Source organism: Podarcis liolepis (assembly GCF_965112155.1).
Source record: "Podarcis liolepis genome assembly, chromosome: 8".
NCBI classification, from domain to species: Eukaryota; Metazoa; Chordata; class Lepidosauria; order Squamata; family Lacertidae; genus Podarcis; species Podarcis liolepis.
The window spans coordinates 78,597,166-78,622,069 of NC_139560.1; the positions used below are offsets into that span (position 1 = coordinate 78,597,166).

At 44.2% G+C, this 24,904-nt stretch overlaps 1 protein-coding gene across 4 annotated transcripts in view; it reads right to left on the reverse strand.

The window, feature by feature from the left end:
* CTNNAL1 (catenin alpha like 1) overlaps positions 1 to 23,853 on the reverse strand; it is a 57,605-nt gene extending 33,752 nt beyond the window's left edge. For 3 of the 4 annotated variants that reach the window (XR_014529599.1, XR_014529600.1, XM_083519158.1), the window contains exons 1-4: positions 23,248 to 23,847; positions 3,072 to 3,261; positions 759 to 946; positions 51 to 170 (exon numbers count right to left, since the gene is read on the reverse strand). Coding sequence is in view for 2 of the 4 variants with exons in the window: in XM_083519158.1 (XP_083375284.1) it covers positions 51 to 170; positions 759 to 946; positions 3,072 to 3,261; positions 23,248 to 23,772 (1,023 nt within the window). In the remaining 2 variants the exon portion in view is untranslated. Of the gene's footprint in view, positions 1 to 50; positions 171 to 758; positions 947 to 3,071; positions 3,262 to 23,247 lie in introns of all 4 variants that reach the window. The other variant, XM_083519159.1, reaches the window with a different exon arrangement.
* Between the last annotated feature and the right edge of the window lie 1,051 nt (positions 23,854 to 24,904).

The following is a 24,904-nucleotide window of genomic DNA, read 5'->3' on the forward strand; positions in this document are numbered from 1 at the left end:
TATTTACTTTTTTTAAAGCACAGGGCAGCAGGCTTTCTCGCAATACTTACGTTTTGTCGGTCTCCAGTTAGATGGGCAAACTCCACCATTTCATTTCCAAACTGACTGAATATTTGCACAAATTCCTGAAAACTGCTCACTCTTTCTAGCTGTTCCATTGTCACAAGGACCTACCAAACAAATTTAAGAAAGCTATCAATGACATACCTATAATATCGCTGGTAAAGAGAAAAAAATATCTCTGAAACATTTAGTTTTGCATTTTAGACGCAAGAAATATTTTCTTATGTTAATTGGCCACCCAACTCAAGTCAGTTATTCCTATTGCAAGTCTCCTCTCATCTTTTGATTCCAACATGTAGCTCAACTCCCAACCTATCTGGTCATTTATGTTCAATTATTCCTATTCTGTGGTTTGCTGTGTAGCAGTTACATATTAAGGAGGTGGTTATTATTGCTCAAAAAACGGCTAATACATAATTGATACAGTCTAATCTGAGTTAAATACAGGCATAAAGTGCACTCTGCTAATGCACAAGGGAACCAGGAATGGAACCCCTGCGCAAAACGGTCACCGTCTGTACATCTGGGTCCAATTTATTTAACTAGCTCCCATTGAAATCAACAGCATTTTAAAGCATTTAGCTTTGAAAAATCTATAAAAGGGAATGCTATCAGTCCTATACAAAGCCTCATTCTCACTCAACTCGTTCAGTCACGCAAGCATGAAGTGCCCATATTCAGAAAACCTTGAATACCTTGTTTCTAGAAGTTATAATTTGCTTAATAACTATTCTGTCGGCCAACACCAACACTTTAGTCACTGAAGAAAGCAACAGTCTTGCAGCCTTTACCACTCCTGTTTTGTCCGTGAAAATTGTTATCTGGCCATCAGATTCTGGATGGTCCATGGTAGCTACATCTGTAAGCTGTGCTATCGTCTCACCTACAAATTAAGCAAAGTACAGCAATTAAAACAGATTCAGAGCTATTTTGAGTACAGTCGTAGCCTGGAAGTCGAACGGAATCCGTTCCGGAAGTCCGTTTAACTTCCAAAGTGTTCGACTTCCAAAGCGCGGCTTCTGATTGGCTGCAGGAAGCTCCTGCAGCCAATCGGAAGCTGTGGAAGGCCCACCGGACGTTCAGCTTCCAAAAGAACGTTCGAAAACTGGAACAGTCACTTCTGGGTTTTGATTGTTTGCAAGCCAAAATGTTTGAGAACTAGGCTGTTCGAAAACCAAGGTACGACTGTATTGAGGAGTGTACACCGTCTTAAATCAACAGCGCTAAAGGTCTAGGGACAAATAACTGCCGAAGGAAATGCAAATCTCCTCATCCCCTATGATTCCCAGCCCACTCCCAAATCACTCTAATGCTCGAATGATGATAATTAAGCCGTCACAGAGAGCACCCCCCTGAAATTTGTCTTTGTATTCCTATTCAGATACCGCAGTATAGTCTCACAGACTGTACAACCCCTTGTTTTCCAGAAGGACATATTCACAATGCCTGTTTGGATTGGGGGCGGGAGATCTGTGTGAATAGCAAGGGGTTTAAAAGGTGAAACAAACGGCGACATTTTTTTCTTTTCTCGTTCTCCACACTTAAGACCAAGGGATAGATGGACCCTCTTAAGTCTTTGGAAATGTTATTAGTTTTTGCTTCCACAATGCAAGCATGTATATTGGGAAACCGGGTATTTCTCTGTTTTCTAATTCAACCCATCATTCATTTTCATCTGTCATCATGATGAAGACTACGTTTTCTGCCTCCCCCAGTTGGTATTTTATTACTTGCTTCTCTCTTTTCAATTTTTTGACAGTACTGTCAGGTACCAACTCTACTTCTAACACCACTTTTGCAATATCTTCAGTCCCAAGTGCCTGTTTGTAAAAAAATAAAATAAAATAAAAATTCTTCTTACGAGCTGAACTAGTTGTTTCCCAGTTTCCATCAATTCTATTTTAAAACTCTGGAACTGAGCAGCTAGTTCTTTTGCAAAGTTTCATTCTGTATCAGTTTGAAAATCCCTGGGAAGGGATGTTTGGAAGAATAAGGTGCCGTTCTGTTTTCATTATTGATGAAGGGAGGCTCAATAACGCCTCCTTCTTTTTCTATTGTTTTAAAGTATAAAACTAGGGTTTCCTCCATTATTTTCTCAGGTCCTGGAAGCATGACAGGCAAAAGCTTTCCTCTATAACCAGGCCTTGGCCTTGTAACATCTGTGGGCTTTTAGAAGTGGGCAGAATGTTTTAGATGTATTTCTTTTTCCTCTTGGTTTTAATTGATTTATGTGGAGCTTTGTTTTTTGTCTGCTTATTTGTTTGGTTGTAAGTCGCATTGTGTTGGCCTGGGCAAGATCAAGTGACTAATCAATTCAATATAATAATCATAATCATAATATCAGAAAATGTTCAATTTCTATCTTTTTAAACATCAGAAGGGGTGTTTATTGCAAGGCTGTTTTGTGAGCAGAGGTCTCAAGTGATCATTTTATAGCCATGCCGCTGGGGCAAGATTTGGGGGGGGGGGGGTTGTTGGCAAACTTTTTTATTCTCTAGTGCTTCACTCTCTGACTGGCCATCTTTTTACATCATCATTTAGAGAGTGCAAAATGTAGTCACCCCCCAATTTAGGTGCCTAGACACCTGGGACTTCCTTCCAGAAGCCGCAGAGGATTCTCCAATGAGCCAACGCAATCATTACCACATTCTCTATTTTACATAATGACATAAGGATTATTCCTGAGGAGCTGGGTCATTCCACAATTTCTCCAGGTTAATGCTTCAATTTACCCAACTGGCTATATGCCAGTAATCAACAGAAGGAGTTAGTACAATTTCAGCAAAAAAGTAGACATCCTAGCTAGAAGAAATCCCAGTAGGGAGATATGAGCGCTGCTCCAAATACTAAAAAAATTGCAATTCTTCCTTGCAGACCAAATCAACACCCAATGGCTTTAATCACCACCTCTCAAGCTATCTTTAGCAGCTGGGAGAAGGAAGCATTTTCTGGGGTTCTCACGGCAGAGATGATGGCAAGCCTCTGGTGCTCTATAAATACCCACTTACCTGCTTGCTTTGCTTCAGTGCAAGCAACCTTCATTTCCTCTTTCAGCTCTTGGTTTTCATTGGCTATAGCTTCGCCTACCATGACAAATCTCCCAACAGCCAGTTTTACGGCTTGGCCCACTTGCTGGACCGCTCTCAAAGTCTTGTCTGACTTCTTTGGCTTATCCTTATGGTTAATGAGGGTGGTTATCTGAAAGCAAAAACATCTATCAGTTAAAATTACACATTAAACAATGTGTCAGCATGTCTTGAGATGCTCAACTCAAAACAATAATAGGCAGTGGGGGGGGGGGAGGAACAGAAAAACTATATTTACCTGAGAGATATTTATTTTTTAGGATGCACCCTAGCTGTGTGACTGTGATGTTTTAAACTGTTTTTAAAGACAGTCATACCTCGGGTTGAATGTGCTTCGGGATGAGCGAGTTTGAGTTGCGCTCCGCGGCAACCCGGAAGTAACGGAGCGCGTTACTTCCGGGTTTCGCTGCTTGCGTGTGTGCAGACATGCTGTCGCTGGTTACGTTTGCTTCTAGATGTGAACGGGGCTCCGGAACGGATCCCGTTCGCATCTAGAGGTACCACTGTATCGTATTGTTAAAATCACTGCAACCCACCCTACGACGTTACGGTGAATGGTGGTTAGGTACAGTGGTACCTCGGGTTAAGTACTTAATTCGCTCCGGAGGTCTGTACTTAACCTGAAACTGTTCTTAACCTGAAGCACCACTTTAGCTAATGGGGCCTCCTGCTGCTGCTGTGCCGCCGGAGCCCGATTTCTGTTCTCATCCTGAAGCAAAGTACTTAACCTGAAGCACTATTTCTGGGTTAGCAGAGTCTGTAACCTGAAACGTATGTAACCCGAGGTACCACTGTAATCAAATTAATCACCATCATTTGATGAAGTAAGATTTTGGACCGTGCCACAACAAATGTTTTGGGAACTTAGAAAGTGGCCTTATACTAACTGGCAGCAGGTTAGCTCAGCATCACCAGGGGCACATCTAGGGGTTGTTTAGGTCATTGTTTAGGGCGCAAGAAGCACAGTAGCACTCAAGAATCGCGAAGGAAGACAAGAGAGAGCCAGCAACTGCCAAGGGCACAAGGAACAGGTCTATGTGCTGATACAGCTCCATGCCAAGGGTGCCTAGGTATGCCTCTAGAACACAAGTAATATAATTCATGATGCTGATGGTCCATATGGAGGCCCAATTCAGATTATGTCTCCTCACCCCCCAAAAAAAGATCAGGCATGCATGCACACAGTTTTCACAACTTAGACTTGACATTAGATACACATTAGATGTCAGAGGGAGAACATACACTTTTTCCTCCTTGTGAACGGAATCATTGGCCCAGGAAACGTATGAACTGGGCCTAACATAGCTATTCTTCCAGAATGTACAGTGGTGCCCCGCAAGACAAATGCCTCGCAAGACAAAAAACTCGCTAGACGAAAGGATTTTGCGGTTTTTGAGCCGCTTCGCAAGACGAATTTCCCTATGGGCTTGCTTCGCAAGACGAAAACGTCTTGCGTTTTTTGCAAGTTTGCTTCCTTTTTCTTAACACCGTTAATACAGTTGCGACTTGATTTCGAGGAGCAACTCATAGAACGCGGTGTGGTAGCCTTTTTTGAGGTTTTTGGCGATTTTTGAAGCTTTTCCAAAACTTTTCCGACACCGTGCTTCGCAAGACGAAAAATTCGCTAGACGAAAAAACTCGCGGAACGAATTAATTTCGTCTTGCGAGGCACCACTGTACATGATGTGTCTTTCAAGCACAGGAAGTCCTCAACCTACGCAGGGGTTACGTTCAAGGCATCACACCAAAATTGTGTATGGTCAAAACACATTGGGTGCAACAGTGAGTGGGATTGCCAAAGTCTTTTCTTCCGGGTGCCCACTTCCCTTTCTGCCTCCCTTTTAATTTTAATTTTTTTGCCAAGTGTGTAAAGCTAAATATGCACAAGTTAAATATGTGTGAGCTCACTGTACCACGATTAAAGCAATTCAGTGGCTTTTTACACCTGAAAACTAAGGGCTACTTCATGTGTCAACCCCTTTCCCCTATTAAAATAATGTGTAAACATTTTGTGTGCAAGTGACACAAACTCTGGGGAGTCGTAGGCAATCGTGGCTTCCCAAGGCAGTGAAAAAGAGGGCTGCACAACTCTTGTATGCTACAGTCTGCATGTAGGTATCACACATTTTCCTAGACAAAAACCCCTTGCATGAGCTACACTCCTGGGATTAAAACTATAACTGGAACCCTTCTAACACAATATTTTAGCTTAATGCAACAAGAATAACACCTGATCTCTGTTTATGTTTGCACCCATGGGTTACGTTTATTACCTAAAAGCTAAAATAACTTTATCTGTTAGAAACCAACAGTATATAAAAGCATAAGCAAAGCATTTATGGGTGCAAACCAAATAAAGGTCACACAATTCCAGATGAATATTCATCATGAATTAACGGCTTCTAATAATCTCTATCTCAATGTTTCAGTGTCATTTTTTTGTTTTGTTTCCAGTAGCTTATTTGTTACGCATGCTATCGCTAATGGGCAAAAGTTTTTCTTAAATAAATCTCCTCTTTCTTTGGCAGGAGACAACAGAGTGGTAGAACCTCATATGTTGTTTATGTGATCAGCTATCCTTGGATAACCACTAGTCTCCTGAAGCTCACAGGAACCTTCACATTCATAAGGTAAAGGTACCCCTGACCGTTAGGTCCAGTCATGGACGACTGTGGGGTTGCGATGCTCATCTCACTCTATAGGCCGAGGGAGCCGGCGTTTGTCCGCAGACAGCTTCCGGGTCATGTGGCCAACATGACTAAGCTACTTCTGGTGAACCAGAGCAGCACACGGAAACGCAGTTTACCTTCCCGCCGGAGCGGTACCTATTTATCTACTTGCACTCTGACATTCTTTCGAACTGCTAGGTTTGCAGGAGCAGGGACCGAACAACAGGAGCTCACTCCGTTGCGGGGATTCGAACCACCGACCTTCTGATTGGCAAGCCACCTGCGTCCCTTCACATTCATATCATCATGTAAAGCTGGGGTGAGGGATTTCTGGCTCTCCAGAAGTTGCAGGACCCGCCCCCCATTAGGTTCAGCCAGCATGACCAAGGGTCGAGGAAGATAGGAATGCCACTGTATAAAATAGGGTGTGTTCTGAAACGATGGAATTTGCTCTCTCAAGAGGCATTGGTGGCCAACAACTTCAGTGTCTTTGAAAGAGGGTTAGGCTAATTCATGGAGGACAAGGCTATCGATGGCTGCTATCCCCAGGCGGATATTTTCTTTCTCCACGCTTCTTATGTTCTCTAGGCACACAGTACAGAGGCAATTCAGTCAGATGGGTCAGGTTGAAGCAAAGCAGGATTCTGCTCAAATTTCCTTGAAGGAAGAGCAGGTATAAGATTGGCAATCTTATTGATTGATCCATTAGGCCTAGTTTCTTACTGAGGTGGAAAACCTGTGTCTGGGCTGTACCATTTCAGGCTGCGCATGGCGATTAACATGACTAAATGCTCTTCTGTAAAAAAACACACCTGACTGCATGCCATGTAGGAAGTGAGTTTGTCAAGAGACAGAATATGGTGGAACCATTGGCCCCAATGAAGGGGTTTACTCATTTCTAATTGCAAGTCCTTCAAACATATGAGCCCCCATACGCAATCTGAAGTGATATACCGGTCTGCGATCTCAGTAAAATGTTTGCTTGACTCCCCACTCCTGAATACGTTATGTAAACAGATTAACAACCTTTTTTAAAAAAACAACAACAGCAGCAACGCCACACCTCTGAATCTTGTTCGGACAAGAGATTGCATGTTTCCTTCTGCATCAACTAAATCTAGGCTTAAGATGTGATCCTAGAGCAGCAGTCAACGAAAGAAACAAGGGTACGTTTGCTTGCACTGAATGTGTTTCTATTTGGTACTGGATCACCCCATTTGGCTTACTGGTGACCAGTTGCTTCTTAAAAATGGGTTTGCATGTTGTGCCCTCCCCCTCTCCTCCATTCATGAGGTGACTTGAAAGGATGCCAGGCCATGGACTAGTATCTCACCAGCCACCCAGGTTCCTCCTCAATTCTTGTTTAACTCTCCAGCAAGAAATGAGCAGGTGTGTGTCTCCAATGCTTCTCTTTATTCATTTATTTTCTCTTCTGTGTTCATTTTTCCTCATTCAGACCACGATGCCTAAAACTGCCAAATTGCAGGAGATGGCGCTAAGAACCGAAAAATAAATATTAGATCTGGCTCCATCTGGTCCAACATTCCTGTCTTCAAACAGAGGCCAAGCAGTCCTGTCTTTCCTCCATCATCTGGGAATTAGATGTGTACTGCCTCTGAATACGAGATCTACCTTTAAGCTTACTTGGCTGAAGCCTGCTGGCAAACCTATCCAAACCAATAATAATAATAATAATAATAATAATAATAATAATAATAATAATAATAGCATACCAGTTTACATAGACTGTCCTAGAAAAAAACACATCTTAATACCCCATGTGCATAATCAAATGCTGAATCCAAGCTTAAAGTGAGTTAAAAATAAGTAAAAGAACCCCTTAAAAATCACAGGCTTTTGCTTCATCTCAGTTTCAGGCCAGGACGTCACATGTAAACAGAATTATGTCAAATTACACCATGTTGGCCTGACTTCACAATTCACTTGCAAGCACATGTTTAGCATGGAGTGTCTTTCAACAGAAAACATTTCACCTGGGATTCCTTACCTACATAAGGAAACCTGCAGTAAGTCCTGAATTCACAACTTCACAAAGCATCTCAGAAGAGGGAAGAAGTTGAAAGGAGAGTAAATGAACAGTAAACATTAGGAATTCAGGGCCCAGCTCATGACATATGGTTCCCTCCAACAGGCAGCTCTACTCCCACTTCCCAATCATGGCAAAAATATTCACTGCCTTGTCAGAAGAATGCAAATCTGAAATGTATATTAATTGTAAATTAGATTTCATTGCAGTGGGTTCCTTGCACCCAATCAGTTGCTGTGCAAATGAACGTTGCTTTTTACCTGTTCAGTTCGTGCTTGCTTCTTCTGAGCACATGTCCCCATGTAGTGTGCGCACCAATGGCCCTTTCTCAAAACTCCAAAGGTGCCCATTGACCAAAAAATAGTTGCCAATCCCTGTAGTAAATGTAGCTGGCTTTATTTTACACACACACAAAAGCTGGTTGAACTTAGGTAAAGGTAAAGGGACCCCTGACCATTAGGTCCAGTCGTGGACAACTCTGGGGTTGCGGCGCTCATCTCACTTTACTGGCCAAGGGAGCCAGCATACAGCTTCCTGATCATGTGGCCAGCATGACTAAGCCGCTTCTGGCGAACCAGAGCAGTGCACAGAAACACCATTTACCTTCCAGCCTGAGTGGTACCTATTTATCTACTTGCACTTTGACGTGCTTTTGAACTGCTAGGTTGGCAGGAGCAGGGACCGAGCAACGGGAGCTCACCCCATCGCGGGGATTCGAACCGCCAACCTTCTGATTGGCAAGCCCTAGGCTCTGTGGTTGAACTTACACTGAAGTAAATTGTGGGAAGCCTAATTCCTTTCTAGAAATAAGGAAAGAGAGGAGGCTGTGATCTTCAGAGTACAATTCTCGGGCTTTCTCTCCTGAACAAACACTACTAAAATGTATGGAGGCAGCCCAAGAATTCAGTGCTGCTCTGTTCCCATTGATTTCAATGGCATTGCTTCCCAATGGATTGTGCTCTTGGTTTACTCTTAATGAGAGTAAGTCTCACTGAACTCAATGGGCCGACCTCTGAGTAAACATGCTGAGGAATGGCACTGCTAATAGGCCAAATGTTGACAAGCGCTGGTGGCTGGTGTTCACATTACAGAAAGAGGAGAGAGAGGAGCAACCAAACATTTATGACATTGTACGGCAGAGTGGACATGGGGATACAGAACTGTGTGTCCTTCCGTCGCCACAGGAAGCATGAAACCATAAAGATGAACTGAAGGCTTTAAGAAATCCAGGAAGGTGTCAGATACAACAGCAGCTGCCCTGAGATATCTTGTTCGTGGTAAGGTTTAATGAACCTTTCCAAAATCAAGCAAGAATAATTAGGTTGCCTCTCAAGCGTGGGCAAGTCTGTGCAGGCACAAATTAACTTATCTTCACGTTATTCAATACCCCTGCCCCAGATCACAGGGACAAGGAGGAAATTCTCTTTGGCGATAAGCCAAAGACAATAAAATAAAATAAAATTAAAAATTAAAAAATCTACTGAACTTTATGGGTTTTATTTTTTAAAAAATAAAAAGCGCTTACTCTTTGCAACAAATATCTAGTTAGGCCACGTTAACATTTGTTTCAGAGCAAGTAGGCAAGCTATTAAAATTTGTTACAGACCAATTCAGGGTTGTTTTTTTGCAATGATCTTTACGCCTCCTGCGTCCTGTGCATGATCTCATATAGCTGCAGGCAGCATGTGGTTTATGGAGTCCAACATTTCTAGGAATGTAAACATCAGGGGTTTTTTTAATTACTGAAGTTTCTAGTCCACAAGATATACTTGTGTTTTGGAGAATGGTTAGAAGGCAGTTAAACAGGTCTGGCCTTAAGATCTTCCTAGATGGAAGGCCATACCAGCCTACTGCAAGGTCCTTGAAGGGAGAACCGTAATAAACAAAATGTTTGTGACAGTGACAGCACAGCTTATTAATTTTATGGGACTAAAAAGTAGCGCATTATTGTGGTTCTACCCAGGATACATTTCTGACAGGATTCTTAGACTGCAATCCTATGCCCACTTATCTGTGGGAATAAAGGTAAAGGACCCCTAGACAGCTAAGTCCAGTCAAAGGCGACTATGGGGTTGCGGCGCTCATCTCACTTTCAGGCCGGGAGCCAGCGTTTGTCCACAGACAGCTTTCCATGTCAAGTGGCCAGCATGACTAAACTGCTTCTGGTGCAACGGAACACCATGACGGAAACCAGAGCACAGGGAAACACCATTTACCTTCCCGACACAGTGGTACCTATTTATCTACTTGCACTGGTGTGCTTTCAAACTGCTTAGGTTGGCAGAAGCTGGGACAGAGCAACGGGACCTCACCCGGTTGCGGGGATTCGAACTGCCGACCTTCTGATCGGCAAGCCCAAGAGGCTCAGTGGTTTAGACCACAGCCCCACTGAATTAAACGTGACTTACTTCTGAGTACAGGACTATATAGGATTGCACTGCCAGCGTTGCTCAAGTTGCCCCATCCTGATTTCAAACATTTCACCTCCAGCTCTAAACACTTCAACCCTAATTAGAAACTCTTCTAATTCTCTTTTGAGATGAATGGAACTTGCTAATCAGTGTTTTTAGTTATCACAACCATTAGCAACGATTCTGCTGTACGGGTGCATCATTGTATCAGCCAGAAGAGAGCACATTCGAGGGGTGACTCTTCAGTTGTTCTGCCGCTGCTCACACAATTAAGAACCGCCAACAGAGCGAAATTAGCACGACTCTGGGAAGCCCAAAGGAAACATTCAAACTGACAAGTGTGTTAAACAGTCTGTTGCTAGCCAAAGCCTTGAGCTGCAGAGCTAATGGGGAAAGACAACGACAAAATTAAACTCAGGAGGCAAGATGATAATTAGGAGCAGAAACTCCCCCCCCCACCCCGGTCCCCGTCCCCCTGATTCAGCCACTGCAGCACATAACAAAAGACCTTCATCCTAAAAGAAACCCAGAATTATGCATTTACTTGAAGAGCCCTGGTGCGTCCAAAACATGGCAAAGGGAAAACAAAGCAACTGGCTATTTTAAGCTCTGGGATTTACGACCCTATGGGTATCTCCACTGAATGTCCACAGTATAGTTTGTTCATTTTCACCTGCGGTTCACAGAATCATAGAGTTTGAAGGGAGTATGAGGGTCATTTAGTCCAACTCCATGCAATGCAGGAATCTTTGGTCCAAAGTGGGACTCGAACCCAAAACCCTGAAATTAAGAGTCTCCCATTCTAATGACATGTAAATTGAAATATACTTGGAGTCGAGAGTGGATTTCATGCTCTTTATTCAGCTCCTAGTGGTGAGGAGGAATGGAAGTTCCCCCAGAGTGTCTGCTTTATATACATTATTTACACAATGGGCCCCACGTGATTGGCTAATTCCGGGTTGCGGATCAGGTCAATCAGGTTGCAGATTCACTTCCACCTGGAGCTGGATTGGGTGGCTCCTGTGGACCAATCAGACTGCTGCATTCTGAATCCTATTGTTCTTGGACCAATCAGACTGCTGCATTCTGAATCCTATTGTTCTTGGACCAATCAGACTGCTGCATTTTGGAACCCCTTCAACTCAGTACATAACATAAATAAAAGTGTTGTGTTTGTTTGTTTATATGCCCTCCTGGTAACTGATACTAAATTTCTGGCCTCTTATTCAGCCATTGTGTGTTTGCGCCGTGAGGCAAAAGCCGCTTCTCAAAATCAACCAAATCCTTCGAAAATCACCTACTAGCCAAAGTTGAAGAAGCAGAGCAATACACTCAAGAGAAAGGGGATGGAAATGTTTCTTTCACACAGAGCAGGCAGAATAAACCACCTGCTCCACATTCTCACGCCCAGGCCTCCCGCTACTCACCAGGGAATAATAAAACCAACTTTAAGGTAGTTTACAGAATTAAACCTCACATATGCAGACCCCTCATTGCCCCTCCAGGCACTCAGCCAAAATTATGACACAGAGCATAGCTCTTCCCATTTCTGGAACAGCAGACAAGAGCTTATCACATGCGCCCAGGAGGAAATGATACCAAACCAGAATGCCTGTTTTCTGACCAACTGCTAAATAACCCAGGCTCTGCTAGGAACAAAACGTTTTTAAAAGCTGAGAATAGATCAGTGATATCTCTAAATCATGTAATGTCTTCAAAAAGGGGGAAATTTCGGAACAACCAGATCTCAGATACTGGCTTACACATGAAGTTGCTTTATATCCCTTTTTAAAAAAAAACGACAGTAACTGTGTCTAAATCATAACACAGCAGCACATGAAGTGAAGCTAAAACTATTCCAGTGACATATTTATTTCAGGGCTGTGACAAAATTTTGTTACGTTCATGAAAAATACAAGGCCAGGGAGAAAAAATATTTTTTTCTTTTCTTTTTATAAGGCGTAAATATATTTATACATGAAAACCTGCTTATAAATGGCATTTATTATGGTACACACGGTCCCCTCTTTTATTCTCACAATTATTCTCAGATTAGGCTGAGAGCATGTGATCTGGCAAAGGCAGCCTACTGGAACCTGGTACCCTTCAGATATTTTGGACTACAGCTCCTGCACAATGGGTGCGCTGGGGCTGATGGGAGTTGTAGTTCAAAACATCTGGAGGGCAGCAGGTTGGGGGAGGCTGGGCTGAGGTCACCCACAAACATGATGGAGGATTGGAAATTTAAATCCAGCCAAAGACACACCACACCACACCATATTAGCTCTCCAATCCCTTTGCTCAGCCGGTGCTTCATATCCAATCCAAACATGCAACCCCAATTCAGGTATTTCCCATTTACAGGCCCCTGTGGGGGGGTCAGAACTCCCATAAAATTTACTCGACTGCATCAGGTTCTGAACAGTTTATCTGCAAAATGCAGAGAAACTCCTGGCAACCGCTCGTGTTTTGCTGCTAATCAAAGGTACTCAACACTAAGGTAAAAGGTAAAGGACCGCTGGATGGTTAAGTCCAGTCAAAGGCGACTATGGGGTTGCGGCACTCATCTCGCTTTACTGGCCAAGGGAGCCGGCGTTTGTCCACAGACAGCTTTCTGGGTAATGTTGCCAGCATGACTAAACCGCTTCTGGTGCAACGGAACACTGTGACGGAAACCAGAGTGCACAGAAACACCGTTTACCTTCCCGCCAGAACGGTACCTATTTATCTACTTGCACTGACGTGCTTTTGAACTGCTAGGTTGGCAGCAGCAGGGACCGAGCAACGGGAGCTCAACCCGTCACGGGGATTCAAACTGCCAACCTCAGTGATTTAGACCACAGCTCCACCCACTCAACACTATCCTGCAGTTGCACACTATTTCATAAAGAAAAGAGTTCCAAAACTGTAATTCAGAAAGTTTGTCCACCATTACTAATCCTCCAACTGAGGAAACGACCCCACTCCCAAATGATTTCACTTTTCCCTACATTGCAATTTGAAAATCACCACTCCATTTAAACAAATAAGCAAACTGTAAAGAGTCTGCTTGCATCTTTATAATACAATGGCATCTTTATAATTATAGCACATGTAAATTTCCAATTCTACGTCTAACAGATCATTTATAGTCTAACATAAATTGTCTTTCTTTCTCCCTCATGCTTGCGCACACACACAAAAGTAAACTTCATACTTTGCCATGATTTAGCCTGAATCTTGGGGCCAGGGCATTCACTTTAATGAATAACGCCCTGAATATATAATGCTGATTTTGAACGCTTCTTTTTTAACCGCATCTTAGTATACTGACCCTTGACATTCTATTACCAAGTGTCTCTTTCCTCATACAGCCTCACGCGTCTAGAGTTCTTCAAGTGGTATTAATATTACCAAGAGTTAAATCTGTTACTTAGCTGCATACCTGATAGATTAAGTCTATGTTAAAAATCGAGGAAGTGCTCCGTTAATCTAAGCGCAGAGCACAGCAAGGGGAACATCAAACCACTCAAGATACAGAGCTGTTTGCTGTTACCCAGATTATCAAAAGTGAGAGAAAATGTTTGGGATGAACTGAAAGATAGAGTCATCTGTGGGAATTGATTTACAATGGCTGCTCATAAACATCATAACACAACTTGGCATTTATCAAATGATGAATGTGTTTGGGTGGTGGACTCATATTCTTTGACTCAAAAACAACAGCAGGACCAATACTTCAGATCTTTCAAGCTCTGAGGGTGCCAGGGAAGGAAGGCCTCTGTGGGAATTATGTGTCTGTAGGCACCAAGCTGGCAACCCCTAGAATACGTGCAATATCTTATTTCTTCTTTGGCGATCACTCGTAGCCGAGTAAGATTGTCTTCCATAAACATGGTTTTAAAAGTGAGTCCGTAAGTGACTGTGGAGGCCAGTTCTGGATCCACATGTCCTTCTACAGTGGGGACATAGCTTTCTGGGCGAGAGTTGATCAAGGTGAGGGTTTGCCAAGCGTGCCTTCCTCTTAGCGCATGTCTCCCTTTCATCCTGAGTTCAAGCGTCTTCAAAACCCAATACACCTTTGGTAAAGGCTCTTCTCCAATCACTCACAGGCCAGTGTTTCCCAGTTGTCGGTCTTTCTACCACATTTTTAAAGACTTGCCTTGAGAGGGTCTTTGAAACTCTTTTGTTGACCACCAGCATTACGCTTTCCATTTTTAAGTTTGGAATAGAGTAGTTGCTCTGGAAGACGATAATCAGGCATTCACACAACATGGCCAGTCCAACAAAGTTGATGTTGAAGAATCATTGCTTCGACACTGGTGATCTTTGCTTCTAGAACATCCCCTAGACAAACAGGCACAAAGCACTGTTAAGACCCTACCTGCCCACGGACTGTCTCGCCAGAGTGGTGCATGCTCTAGTTATCTCCCGCTTGGACTACTGCAATGCGCTCTACGTGGGGCTACCTTTGAAGGTGACCCGGAAACTGCAATTAATCCAGAATGCGGCAGCTAGACTGGTGACTGGGAGTGGCCGCCGGGACCACATAACACCGGTTCTGAGAGATCTGCATTGGCTGCCAGTATGTTTCCGAGCACAATTCAAAGTGTTGGTGCTGACCTTTAAAGCCCTAAACAGCCTGGGTCCTGTATACCTGAAGGAGCGTCTCCACCCCCATTGTTCAGCCCGGATACTGAGATCCAGCGCCGAGGGCCTTCTGGCGGTTCCCTCATTGTGAGAAGTAAGGTTACAGGGAACCAGACAGAGGGCCTTCTCGGTGGTGGCGCCCGCCCTGTGGAACGCCCTCCCTTCAGATGTGAAGGAAATAAGCAGCTATCCTATCTTTAAAAGACATCTGAAGGCAGCCCTATTTAGGGAAGTTTTTAATATTTAACGCTGTACTGTTTTTAACACTTGATTGGGAGCCGCCCAGAGTGGCTGGGGAAACTCAGCCAGATGGGCGGGGTATAAATAATAAATTATTATTATTATTATTATTATTATTATTATTATTATTAATTCCTTACTGAGAGCAAGGGAATGCACACTCCTCATCTGCTTTCAAACTTCAGTTTACACCATCACTATCAGCTGTGAGAAGCAGCCTCCTTTTCTGTATCCGGTTTGGCTGTGTCTCCAGGTGGCCTTGTTCTGCAGACCTCCTTTCTCCTCTCTCTTCCCCCCCACCCACCCCCGCTTTGCAAGAAGCAGGCTGCCAGCATTTAACCTCATGACCTGTTGTGTTTCTGTAGTAGCTTTGTTTTACCAAACTCATGATTAATGCTACTTATAACTACTGGTTCATCTAATAACCCCATTCAGACAAAAGAATGATTCAGGTATGGTTCTTTAACAATAAAGCAATTACTGCTAAGTCCACTTGCTAAATTCCTCTACTGTATCATACCAGGAAAAAAGAAACCTCAACAAAACCTGTACCTACCTGACAAGGCAACCTCCCCTCCCCGATCCCAGTAAAATCTCCTGTTTCTCCTACATTCCTCTTGCATACCTAGAAAGGGTAACTGATACTTTGGAATGTTCATTGTAAACTACCCCCAGGGACAGGGATTGTCTCTCCATCAACGACAAGAGGATTCCTGTGGTTGCAATAAGGTAGGAACCTAAGGTGAACAGAAGCTTCACACCTTGAAAGAATGCTTTCTTTTCCAGGGGATAAAACCCCATCCTAGGCAATTGCAGCTGCAAGGCTCAACTGCAAACAACTTCCACCCAGAAGGAAGGATACATGGGAGCTTTTATTTCACCGCATTTATTCAAACCTACCTCTCCTGCAAGAAGCCCAAGGTTATACAGTGGTACCTCGGTTTACATACGCTTCAGGTTACAGACTCTGCTAACCCAGAAATAGTACCTCGGGTTAAGAACTTTGCTTCAGGATGAGAACAGAAATCGTGCTCTGGTGGCGCGGCAGCAGCAGGAGGCCCCATGAGCTAAAGTGGTGCTTCAGGTTAAGAACAGTTTCAGGTTAAGAACAGACCTCCAGAACGAATTAAGTTCTTAACCTGAGGTACCACTGTACATGGCTTTCTCCCCTCTTATCCTAACAACAACCTTGTGGTACTGGGAGTTAGTGACTGCTTCAGGTCTAAGTAGGGATTTGAACCCTGAACTCCTAGTCAGGGGTCGGCAAGGTTTACCTCGCCTGAGTCAGTTCACTCCAGCGGAGATCCTTCTGTGGGCTGGATCGCACGTGCACATGAGCATGCGCAGCAGCGATTTCCGGCGTCTACGCAGACATGGTTTTCAGGATCTGAGCATGCGCAGACGCGATTTCCGGCACTGTGCGAGTCCCCACGCCGCGGCAGTTTAGCGCAGCACGCAGGGACTCGCCGAGTGGGCGGCTTGGTTCGGGGGCAGCTCGGGGGCCGGTTAAACGACCCCTGTGGGCCACTTGTGGCCCATGGGCCTTAGGTTGCCTACCCCTGTCCTAGATCCTATGCACAGTTCTGCATTTTGCCTAATTTCCACAGACCTCGCACCTCCCGAAAGGGGAGGAGGGAAAGTTAAAATTAAACAAATCAGAAATCATATGCATGTATGTATCTCGGGTCACATTTAACTTCCTATACATGGTGGGAATACATGATTCTGAGTCCCAGTGATGTGGGGTGTGTTTTTTTTGGAAATGTTTAAATCTTAACATTTCTGAATACCCTATATAACTGTGATCCAGTACAGCATGTTTTCGTTGTAATGCATGTAGTAAGTAAACACGCAAAAGTACACTGTAATGAGGTACAGTATATGGATCTCAAAAGCCCTTCTACCTATCAAAAGTAGTTAAACTGAAATATCTGATTATAGGGAGGAAATTCATAAAGTGCACTTAGTCTAGTTTAATTCAATGCTTTACTTGAAAATTATTACTTGCAAGTTATTATTTGAATATATTCAAACAAATTCAATTCTTTGCTTGAATTGGAATTTTTTTTATTGGAATATTTATATCCAAGAATATCCAAATGCATGACAGCTCAATAGCATATACTTCCTTTGCAATGTTTTAATTTGGGGGTGGGGGAATAACATTAAGGCACTGAAAGCTATTAACGTCGTAATTTTAGCATACCCAAAGAGCTATGCATAATTGCTTCCTAGGGATAGTGACCTGAAACAAGTTAAAGTACAACTTTGAAATGGCCCAATCTTACTGGTACTGTATCCAATTATATTCCAATAAACGCTGTGAAACAATGCAGTTTTAGAAATGAGGATTTTTCTTTCCACTGAAAAATACATTAGTGGAAATGTTTCCACCTAGAATATCTGACCTTTCAACCTCTCATGCCCAAACTGGAAGATGCCTTGAAAAATTAGCACTGTAGCCCTGATTTTGATTATAGCTTGTAAGAAATAATCACCACAGCAAAGGAATCAAGTTGTGTTAATGTACCCATGGCAGCTGATATTGCCAAGATCATATTCTACCATATTCTAAACTTGATGGAGATTCTGCAGTTATGTCATTTCTAGAGGAAATACCTTGGAATAAGTGGAGATGGGAGAAGAGATCTACTAATGGAAATTCTTAAAGGTAAAACTAGAAACTTGAAGCTGATGCAGCCAAGGATTAAAAGCCAGCAACAAGAGTCAAAGCATGAGATAGGATCACAGCAACAGACGGAGGGGAAGTAATATGACAACGGTGATATTGTGAAAAGATCTAGGAGCAGATATAACAGGCAGGAGGGCTGACACTGTAACTTAGGCAAGAAGACCAGGATGCACATAAGGTCTTTAACAACATATTCTGTAAGAAAATGGTAGATTTTGAACGTATTTAGGAGCACCTGGATGTGGAGGGAGAAAAATATTCTACACATGGGAGATCATTATATATCTAACAGTGACAAATAAGTTGGGGAAAGATTTTGAGCTGAAAGCAGTCAGCCTTGCCACTTCAATCAAACACAGCTAGGCATCTGGGAGACACTGGGCCCAGCTAAGTGCTTGAACCCATGCTTCAGTCTCAGGTTTAATAATCAATTTTAAAAAAGGATCAGTCAGGTAGCAGCTTATGGAAAATCCTCTCTCTTCCTGGGACCCTGCGTGGCTGCAATAAGTCAGTACAGACAATACTAGGCTAAATGGACAATGTTTGGTATGAGGGCACAAGGAGAAGGGACGACAGAGGACGAGATGGTTGGACAGTGTTCTCGAACATACAAACATGAGTTTGACCAAACTGCAGGAGGCAGCGGAAGACAGGAGGGCCTGGTGTGCTCTGGTCCATGGGGTCACAAAGAGTCAGACACGACTAAACGACTAAACAACAACAACAGCTCCCTAAATTGCACAGTCTCATTAGATCTGAAGCTATTCCTGATGCCACAACACTACCCTAAGTAAGAAAGGTGGAAGAATATATTCCTGTGGGCAACTACAAATGACTCACTATGGCAAGTGCTTGACTCTTCATATCACATGGACCAACAAGAGTTCAGCCCAGGGATGATGAGAAAGTTGATTCTGCATTGCGGCTACAGATCATCGCTCTTGCCTATTCTTGGCCCAGACACTAAGCATATTTCTGTGGGTTTTTCTAGAGCAAGTGATTTGGGGATGCCACAACTGCACCACAATCCACAACTCACTTAAGACATCCTACCTGCATTTAAACACTTTCCCTCCAAGAGAAATGAATGTGATCAAGCCAGTTTAAACAGGACACTAACCAAAATCAATAGCAATAGCAGGCAAAATCTCATATAAATATTATTCACTGCTACCATATAAAGCTCAGCAAGAACCACCTGATCCTGCACGTTTCCTCAGAAGTGAATCCAACTAAGTTCAACGGAACTAACTCCGGGGTATGTGCTTCTAGGCTGTGCTTTGCCACTCTATGTACTAATGCAAACTAGAGTCTTCTTCTGTTTTAGTAGCCAAACTGCACTACCAATACACAAGAGAAATACAGAGAGACTCAAGGTAGCCCATAATTACTCGATGGCACGAAATGTTAAGTGAGTGGGAGGAGACAAAAACATGACAACTAGCGGAACAGAATGGAGTAGCTGGAACAGGAGGACAGAGAAACATTGTCCCATAGAGTTTTAAAAATATTTACATTGATTAGTGTGGTTTAGTTGTGTCTGCTTTCATTCATGCTGTGAGCCATCTTAGGTCCTGTACTAAATTCATAGACCCACAACTCTACTGCTCCATCAAAGTGCCTGACCTCTAAGTAGAGTCAAAAATTCCCAGGTCAACTTTCCAAACATTAATGAAGCTTCAAAACTCCCCAATCATCTTTTGTTACTGCCACCTCCATTTGCTGCCCTCATCGAGAAAGTGGTCTTGTGTCCATGAAAACTAATGCCATAATACATTTGTTAGTCTTTAGGGTGCCACAAGACTAATTTGTTCATAGGCACAGTGTCTCGCGCCATTTCCTCCCCACAAGATAGCAAATTATGTGCAAGAAGCATTGTTCTCACTCCTATTTGGCTTTGTTGTGACAAAAAAGAGGATATGCACATTAGAGAAAGAGGGAGCATTTCAGTTCAGTCCAAACTTGAGCTGCCAGCAAGCATGGTGTACAGGCAACTCCCCATTTCCACAGGGAGGCTGCCGCACATCAATTGGACGCACCTGAACAATTGGTCGCCACCTGTATATGCTACTCATTTAATCTTGGCTAAGTATTCCAGGGACGTGGGTGGCGCTGTGGGTTAAACCACAGAGCCTAGGACATGCCGATCACAAGGTCGGCGGTTCAAATCCCCGCAACGGGGTGAGCTCCCGTTGCTCGGTCTCTGCTCCTGCCAACCTAGCAGTTCGAAAGCACATCAAAGTGCAAGCAGATAAATAGGTACCGCTCCGGCAGGAAGGTAAATGGCATTTCCGTGCGCTGCTCTGGTTCACCAGAAGCGGCTTAGTCATGCTGGCCACTTGACCTGGAAGCTGTACGCCGGCTCCCTCGGCCAATAAAGCGAGATGAGCGCCACAACCCCAGAGTCGGTCACAACTGGACCAAATGGTCAGGGGTCCCTTTACCTTTACTTTAAGTATTCCAAAGTTTTCAGAACAAAAAGTTTTGGTCCAATGCATGGTAAAAGATGTATTTGGCCCATTATTGGGTCTGGAATTCTTTGAGTGGCTGCCTGCGCATCAATACACATCTAACTAGTGTATACTTTAAGCCAGGGATGGAAAAAGGTTGCTGAACTGCAATTCTCATCACCCCTGATCATTAGCCATGATGGTTGGGGCTGAGGGAAGTAGGAACCCAACAACTTCCATAGGGTCACAAGTTTACCACCCCAATTTAAACTATTTTTAACTTTATGGGGATTACTGGGAAAGGTTTGCATGTAACTCAATCCTGTGCTTATTTACTCAGAAATACTTAGAATTACAGCTTCCAGCTGTTTACAACTTACAAACTAAGGTAATACAGTGGTACCTCAGGTTACATAGGCTTCAGGTTACAGACTCAGAAATATTACCTCAGATTAAGAACTTTGCTTCAGGATGAGAACAGAAATTGTGCTCCGGCGGTGCGGTGGCAGCAGGAGGTGCTTCAGGTTTAGCTAAAGTGGTGCTTCAGGTTTAGAACAGTTTCAGGTTAAGTACAAAACTCCGGAATGAATTAAGTACCTAACCTGAGGTACCACTATACTTAGAAACAAGACTAAATGGATTCTCTCCTAAAGTTGGGTTTTGCATATACTTTGTTTCTGTTATTTCCAGCTGTCCTACCTTTTTTTTTTAAGGCCAGCCTCACAACTATTGGATCGTTTCCCTCCATTCTCAACAGCCTACGCTATAACTTCACACTGCAGACCACATTGCACAATGTCAGTGGTTTCAATGGATGGGATTCTACTGACTTGTTCTGTCAGCGCAAGGATTTCGGCTTCCACAGGGGAACTGCCCCCCACATCTGTTCTGGTTTTCTGCCACCTACCCCCTCCAGAGCAGATTTGGGTAGGATTTAGAGTGTGTGTAGGAAGAGGACACAGGGAAATGCCATTGTGCAAGCAGAAATATTTGCACTAAAGGGCTGGTTGGATAGGACCCAATATTCCTGCCGCATGGTTGCCTATGGAAATTGAATCTCACCATCAGATGATCAAGCAAAGTATGGTAGCTTTTCAAAGCAAGTTGCTACGGTAATTCTCGTGGTAATGAGCCACAAATTAGTAACGGGAATTAGTATGGGAGAGAGGACAGTTAAAAAAATATATGGGCTAGTAATTTTGTGGGCTAAGTGGGCTTCTTTTCTAAACAATAAACCTGTATTTACTGTGGTTGCCCCACAGATATTTTTGACCCCAGCCATGATGGCCAATGGTCAAAACTAAGCAAATTTAGGCAGAACTTGGTAACACTCCAGTTTACAAAGCAGCAGAGCAAGCATCACTCTGAGTAACTTTGTTCGCAACAAACCATGTACAATGCAACCCTATACTGTTCATTTCCATAAGCATTGATTAGTTACAACGTTGTCAGCAGTCTCTTATGTGCACACGATTCTGCACAGCTTTTAAAAGCAATAGATTCAGAAAGAATGTCAAAAATGATGTTTCCAAGTATGGTTCCGTTCCTGTTTTGCTCCGATTTCCCACTCTTTCTGGCTACCAAAGTGAGATATTTGAAATTCCCTGCACACCCACAGACATAACATTCTACAAAATTAATGGTACGGTTTAACAATCCTCTCCTGCTCAAGTGGACTAGCAGGAAAGGGATTGGTCCGCAGTAAGCAGACCTAGCTGTTTTCTAAGGTTGATACCACTGGACACAACCCACCAGGGTGCTCAACAGAACATTTCCACAGCACAAGAACAAGATGATGCCTTTTGTACAGCTCCTCCTTCTTTTCCATTGTTATCGTGCAAGTGAATTTCTTAGTGCATACTTTTACTCGGTAATAAGTTTTGCTCTTTTCAGATGCACTTGTTTTAAGTAGGGGGTAACGGCTTGCTCATACACCCTTCCTCTGTTGAAGAACTTGGTCCTAACTTAAAATAAAACACGGCATTCCTTAATCTGGAGCCATTGCGGTAAAGCGCATGGGAGTAAATACACCTACGGAAGTTCTAGGGCACTATTTGTGGAGCACTTGGGCGCTGAAGTGGCTCGTGCACCGCATTTGTCCTTGCTGAAATTCCTGCCCTGCAGCCTTGCAGGGAGCCTACAAGGGATACGTGCTGCACATCGTTCTCGGATAAGGTAACACAGCCATGCAATATTAACTCTAAAACACACACACACACACATACACAACCGGTCGCGCAAAACTTCGCGACGAAGTGCAAGGCTGCGCTGGACGCCGCTGCTAACCCTCCGGAAGTTAGTCGAAACTCTCTCTTTTTTTAAAGTCCTGCACAGCTAGCGATGGATCTAACTAAGTCCTGGGCCCCAGGAAAGCGGAAAACACAAAGAAAAAGCACAACAAAGGCCGGGCTGGGAATTCCAAAAGGTTTCCCCCTCTGAGCACAAAACTCTTTTAGTCGGATGTTGTTAAGGGGGGGGGCGCCTTCATTGATTTATTTATTTTAAAAAGGGTCTCGATTTAGCCGAGCGGCTCCCGTGCGGACAAACCGATGTTCCGAATCGCTCTCTTTGCAGTTTCTTGGCCGGGAGGGGAAAAGGGGGAAATCGGGAGGGGGGGGAGAGATCGTCAAATCGGGAGGGTTTTTGCAAGCAAGGCATGCATTTATGCAAGCTTTATGCAAACACCCTCCCTCCAAAAAAACAAACAAACACCACCACCAAACCCCCAACACCTTAAAACTCTACCCAGGAAAGCGATGGCTAAGCAGCGGGCGAAAGTAGAAACGGGGACTTCTGCGCGCGCAAAGCCCGCCCTGGGGGAGGCGGCCCCGATTCGGAGCGGCTCCGGATTGCATTCGTATCAAATCAGGATTGGGGGGGGGGGGTTGAGGAGGAAAGCAGCGAGAGGGGATCCCGGCAGAAAGGACGGAGCGCCCGCCCGCCCGCGAGTAGCTTGCTACCTGCGCCACGAGCGGCACCAGCGTCTGCTCCACGGAGCGCGAGCGGATCTGCAGCCCCGGCAGCGGCTCCCATCCCAAAGCCGTGGCTAGAGCCGCGCCGGGCGGCGAGCGCGGCCACGACACTCCGCTGCCGCCGGGGAACGCGGCCATTGCTCCGGAGCCGCGCAGCTCGCTCCTCGTCGGCTCTCCCGCCTGGGAGAGGAGGAGCAGGAGGTGTCGGCGGCGGCTGGAGCTCTCCGGCTCCGGCGCGCTCCTCCCCTGTCTCCTCCTCATCGCCTTCCCGCCTTCTGCCCTGGGAAATGGCAGCCGCCGAGCTTGAGGTACCCCCTCCTCCTCGCAGCGCATATAACTCCTCTCCAGCCGAAAAGCCCCGGTGCCCCCGCCCTCCAGCCCGCCCAGTTTTCGGCCACACACGCGTGTCATCGCATCCCGACGACTGGTAGTGCTGGTTATTTGCGCGCGCGCGAGCGAATCGTCGCCACGGGCAAGGGCTTCTTCTGCCTTTGGGGCACTTCCATTACTCATTTTCCCTTCAGTTAGTTGGCACACTGGCGAGTCGTCAAGATGGCAGTGTAAACATTACATTCAGTTTCTTCTTCTTCTTCTTCTTCTTCTTCTTCTTCTTCTTCTTCTTCTTCTTCTGCCGTTGGGCACCCCCAAAAGCAAAGTAAGCCGGTCGTGTTGGTCCATGAGGAAAAAAAAAGGGGGGGGGAATGTATATAATCTGGCAAGGCCAGTTTTGATCCACCCAAAACTGCCTTGTCAGACGTTGAGATCATTATCTTTTAACACGGGTTAGATGGGTGCCTAACTGCAAAGAGCCTTGTGGCACCTTAAAAAGCAGCTTATTTGTTATGTCATGAGGTTTTTGTGTCTTTCACTTCATCAGATCTATCTGGCGAATACTCAGTAAACTTAAAAGTAGCCATCCTGGAGCAAATCCGCTTCAAAGGGAGGCTGTCAAGTGAAACCTGCTTGATAACAATGCATCAAGAATTCCAATGCTATCACTTGTGGATTGAAGTCACACAAGGGATTTCTATGTATTGTTGCTTGATTTAGCAGTGCCAGGATGTCTCTGCCATCAAGCCAACTGCTTTGTGAATTTCCGTAGTTTAGGGTTAAGTCCCCCATCATAAGCGGTGCTTTTTTCTGGGGGGTACGCAGGGGTACACATATCCCTAAACATTTTGTGAATCTAAGTTTGGCCTCATTGAGGGGCAGTATTTCAATGTGAGTAGGAAAATGAGAGTACCCCTAAACATAAATTTTTTTAAGAAAAAAAGCACTGATCATAAGCGTCTGTTACTTTGCTGCATTTAATTTCCTTCTAACTTCTTACAATCCCTCCCTCTAACCATGTACCTGCAACTCAGGATTAACACTTTATGCATTTAATTAAGTGGATTACAATCCACTTAATTAGTGGATTAAATGCCATCATACATTTGTTAGCCTCCAAGGACTCTGCAGTTTTGCTGTAAAAACAACAACTAGTGTGACTATTTCTGTATGTACGATTGAGATGGAAGATAAATCTTATGCAGTATTTTTATCCCAACTTCTTCCAAGGAGAGCTGGGTGACACACAGGGTCTCTCTCCTGTTTTCCCCTCACAATCGTAAAATTGTAGAATCCTAGAATTGCAATGTTGGAA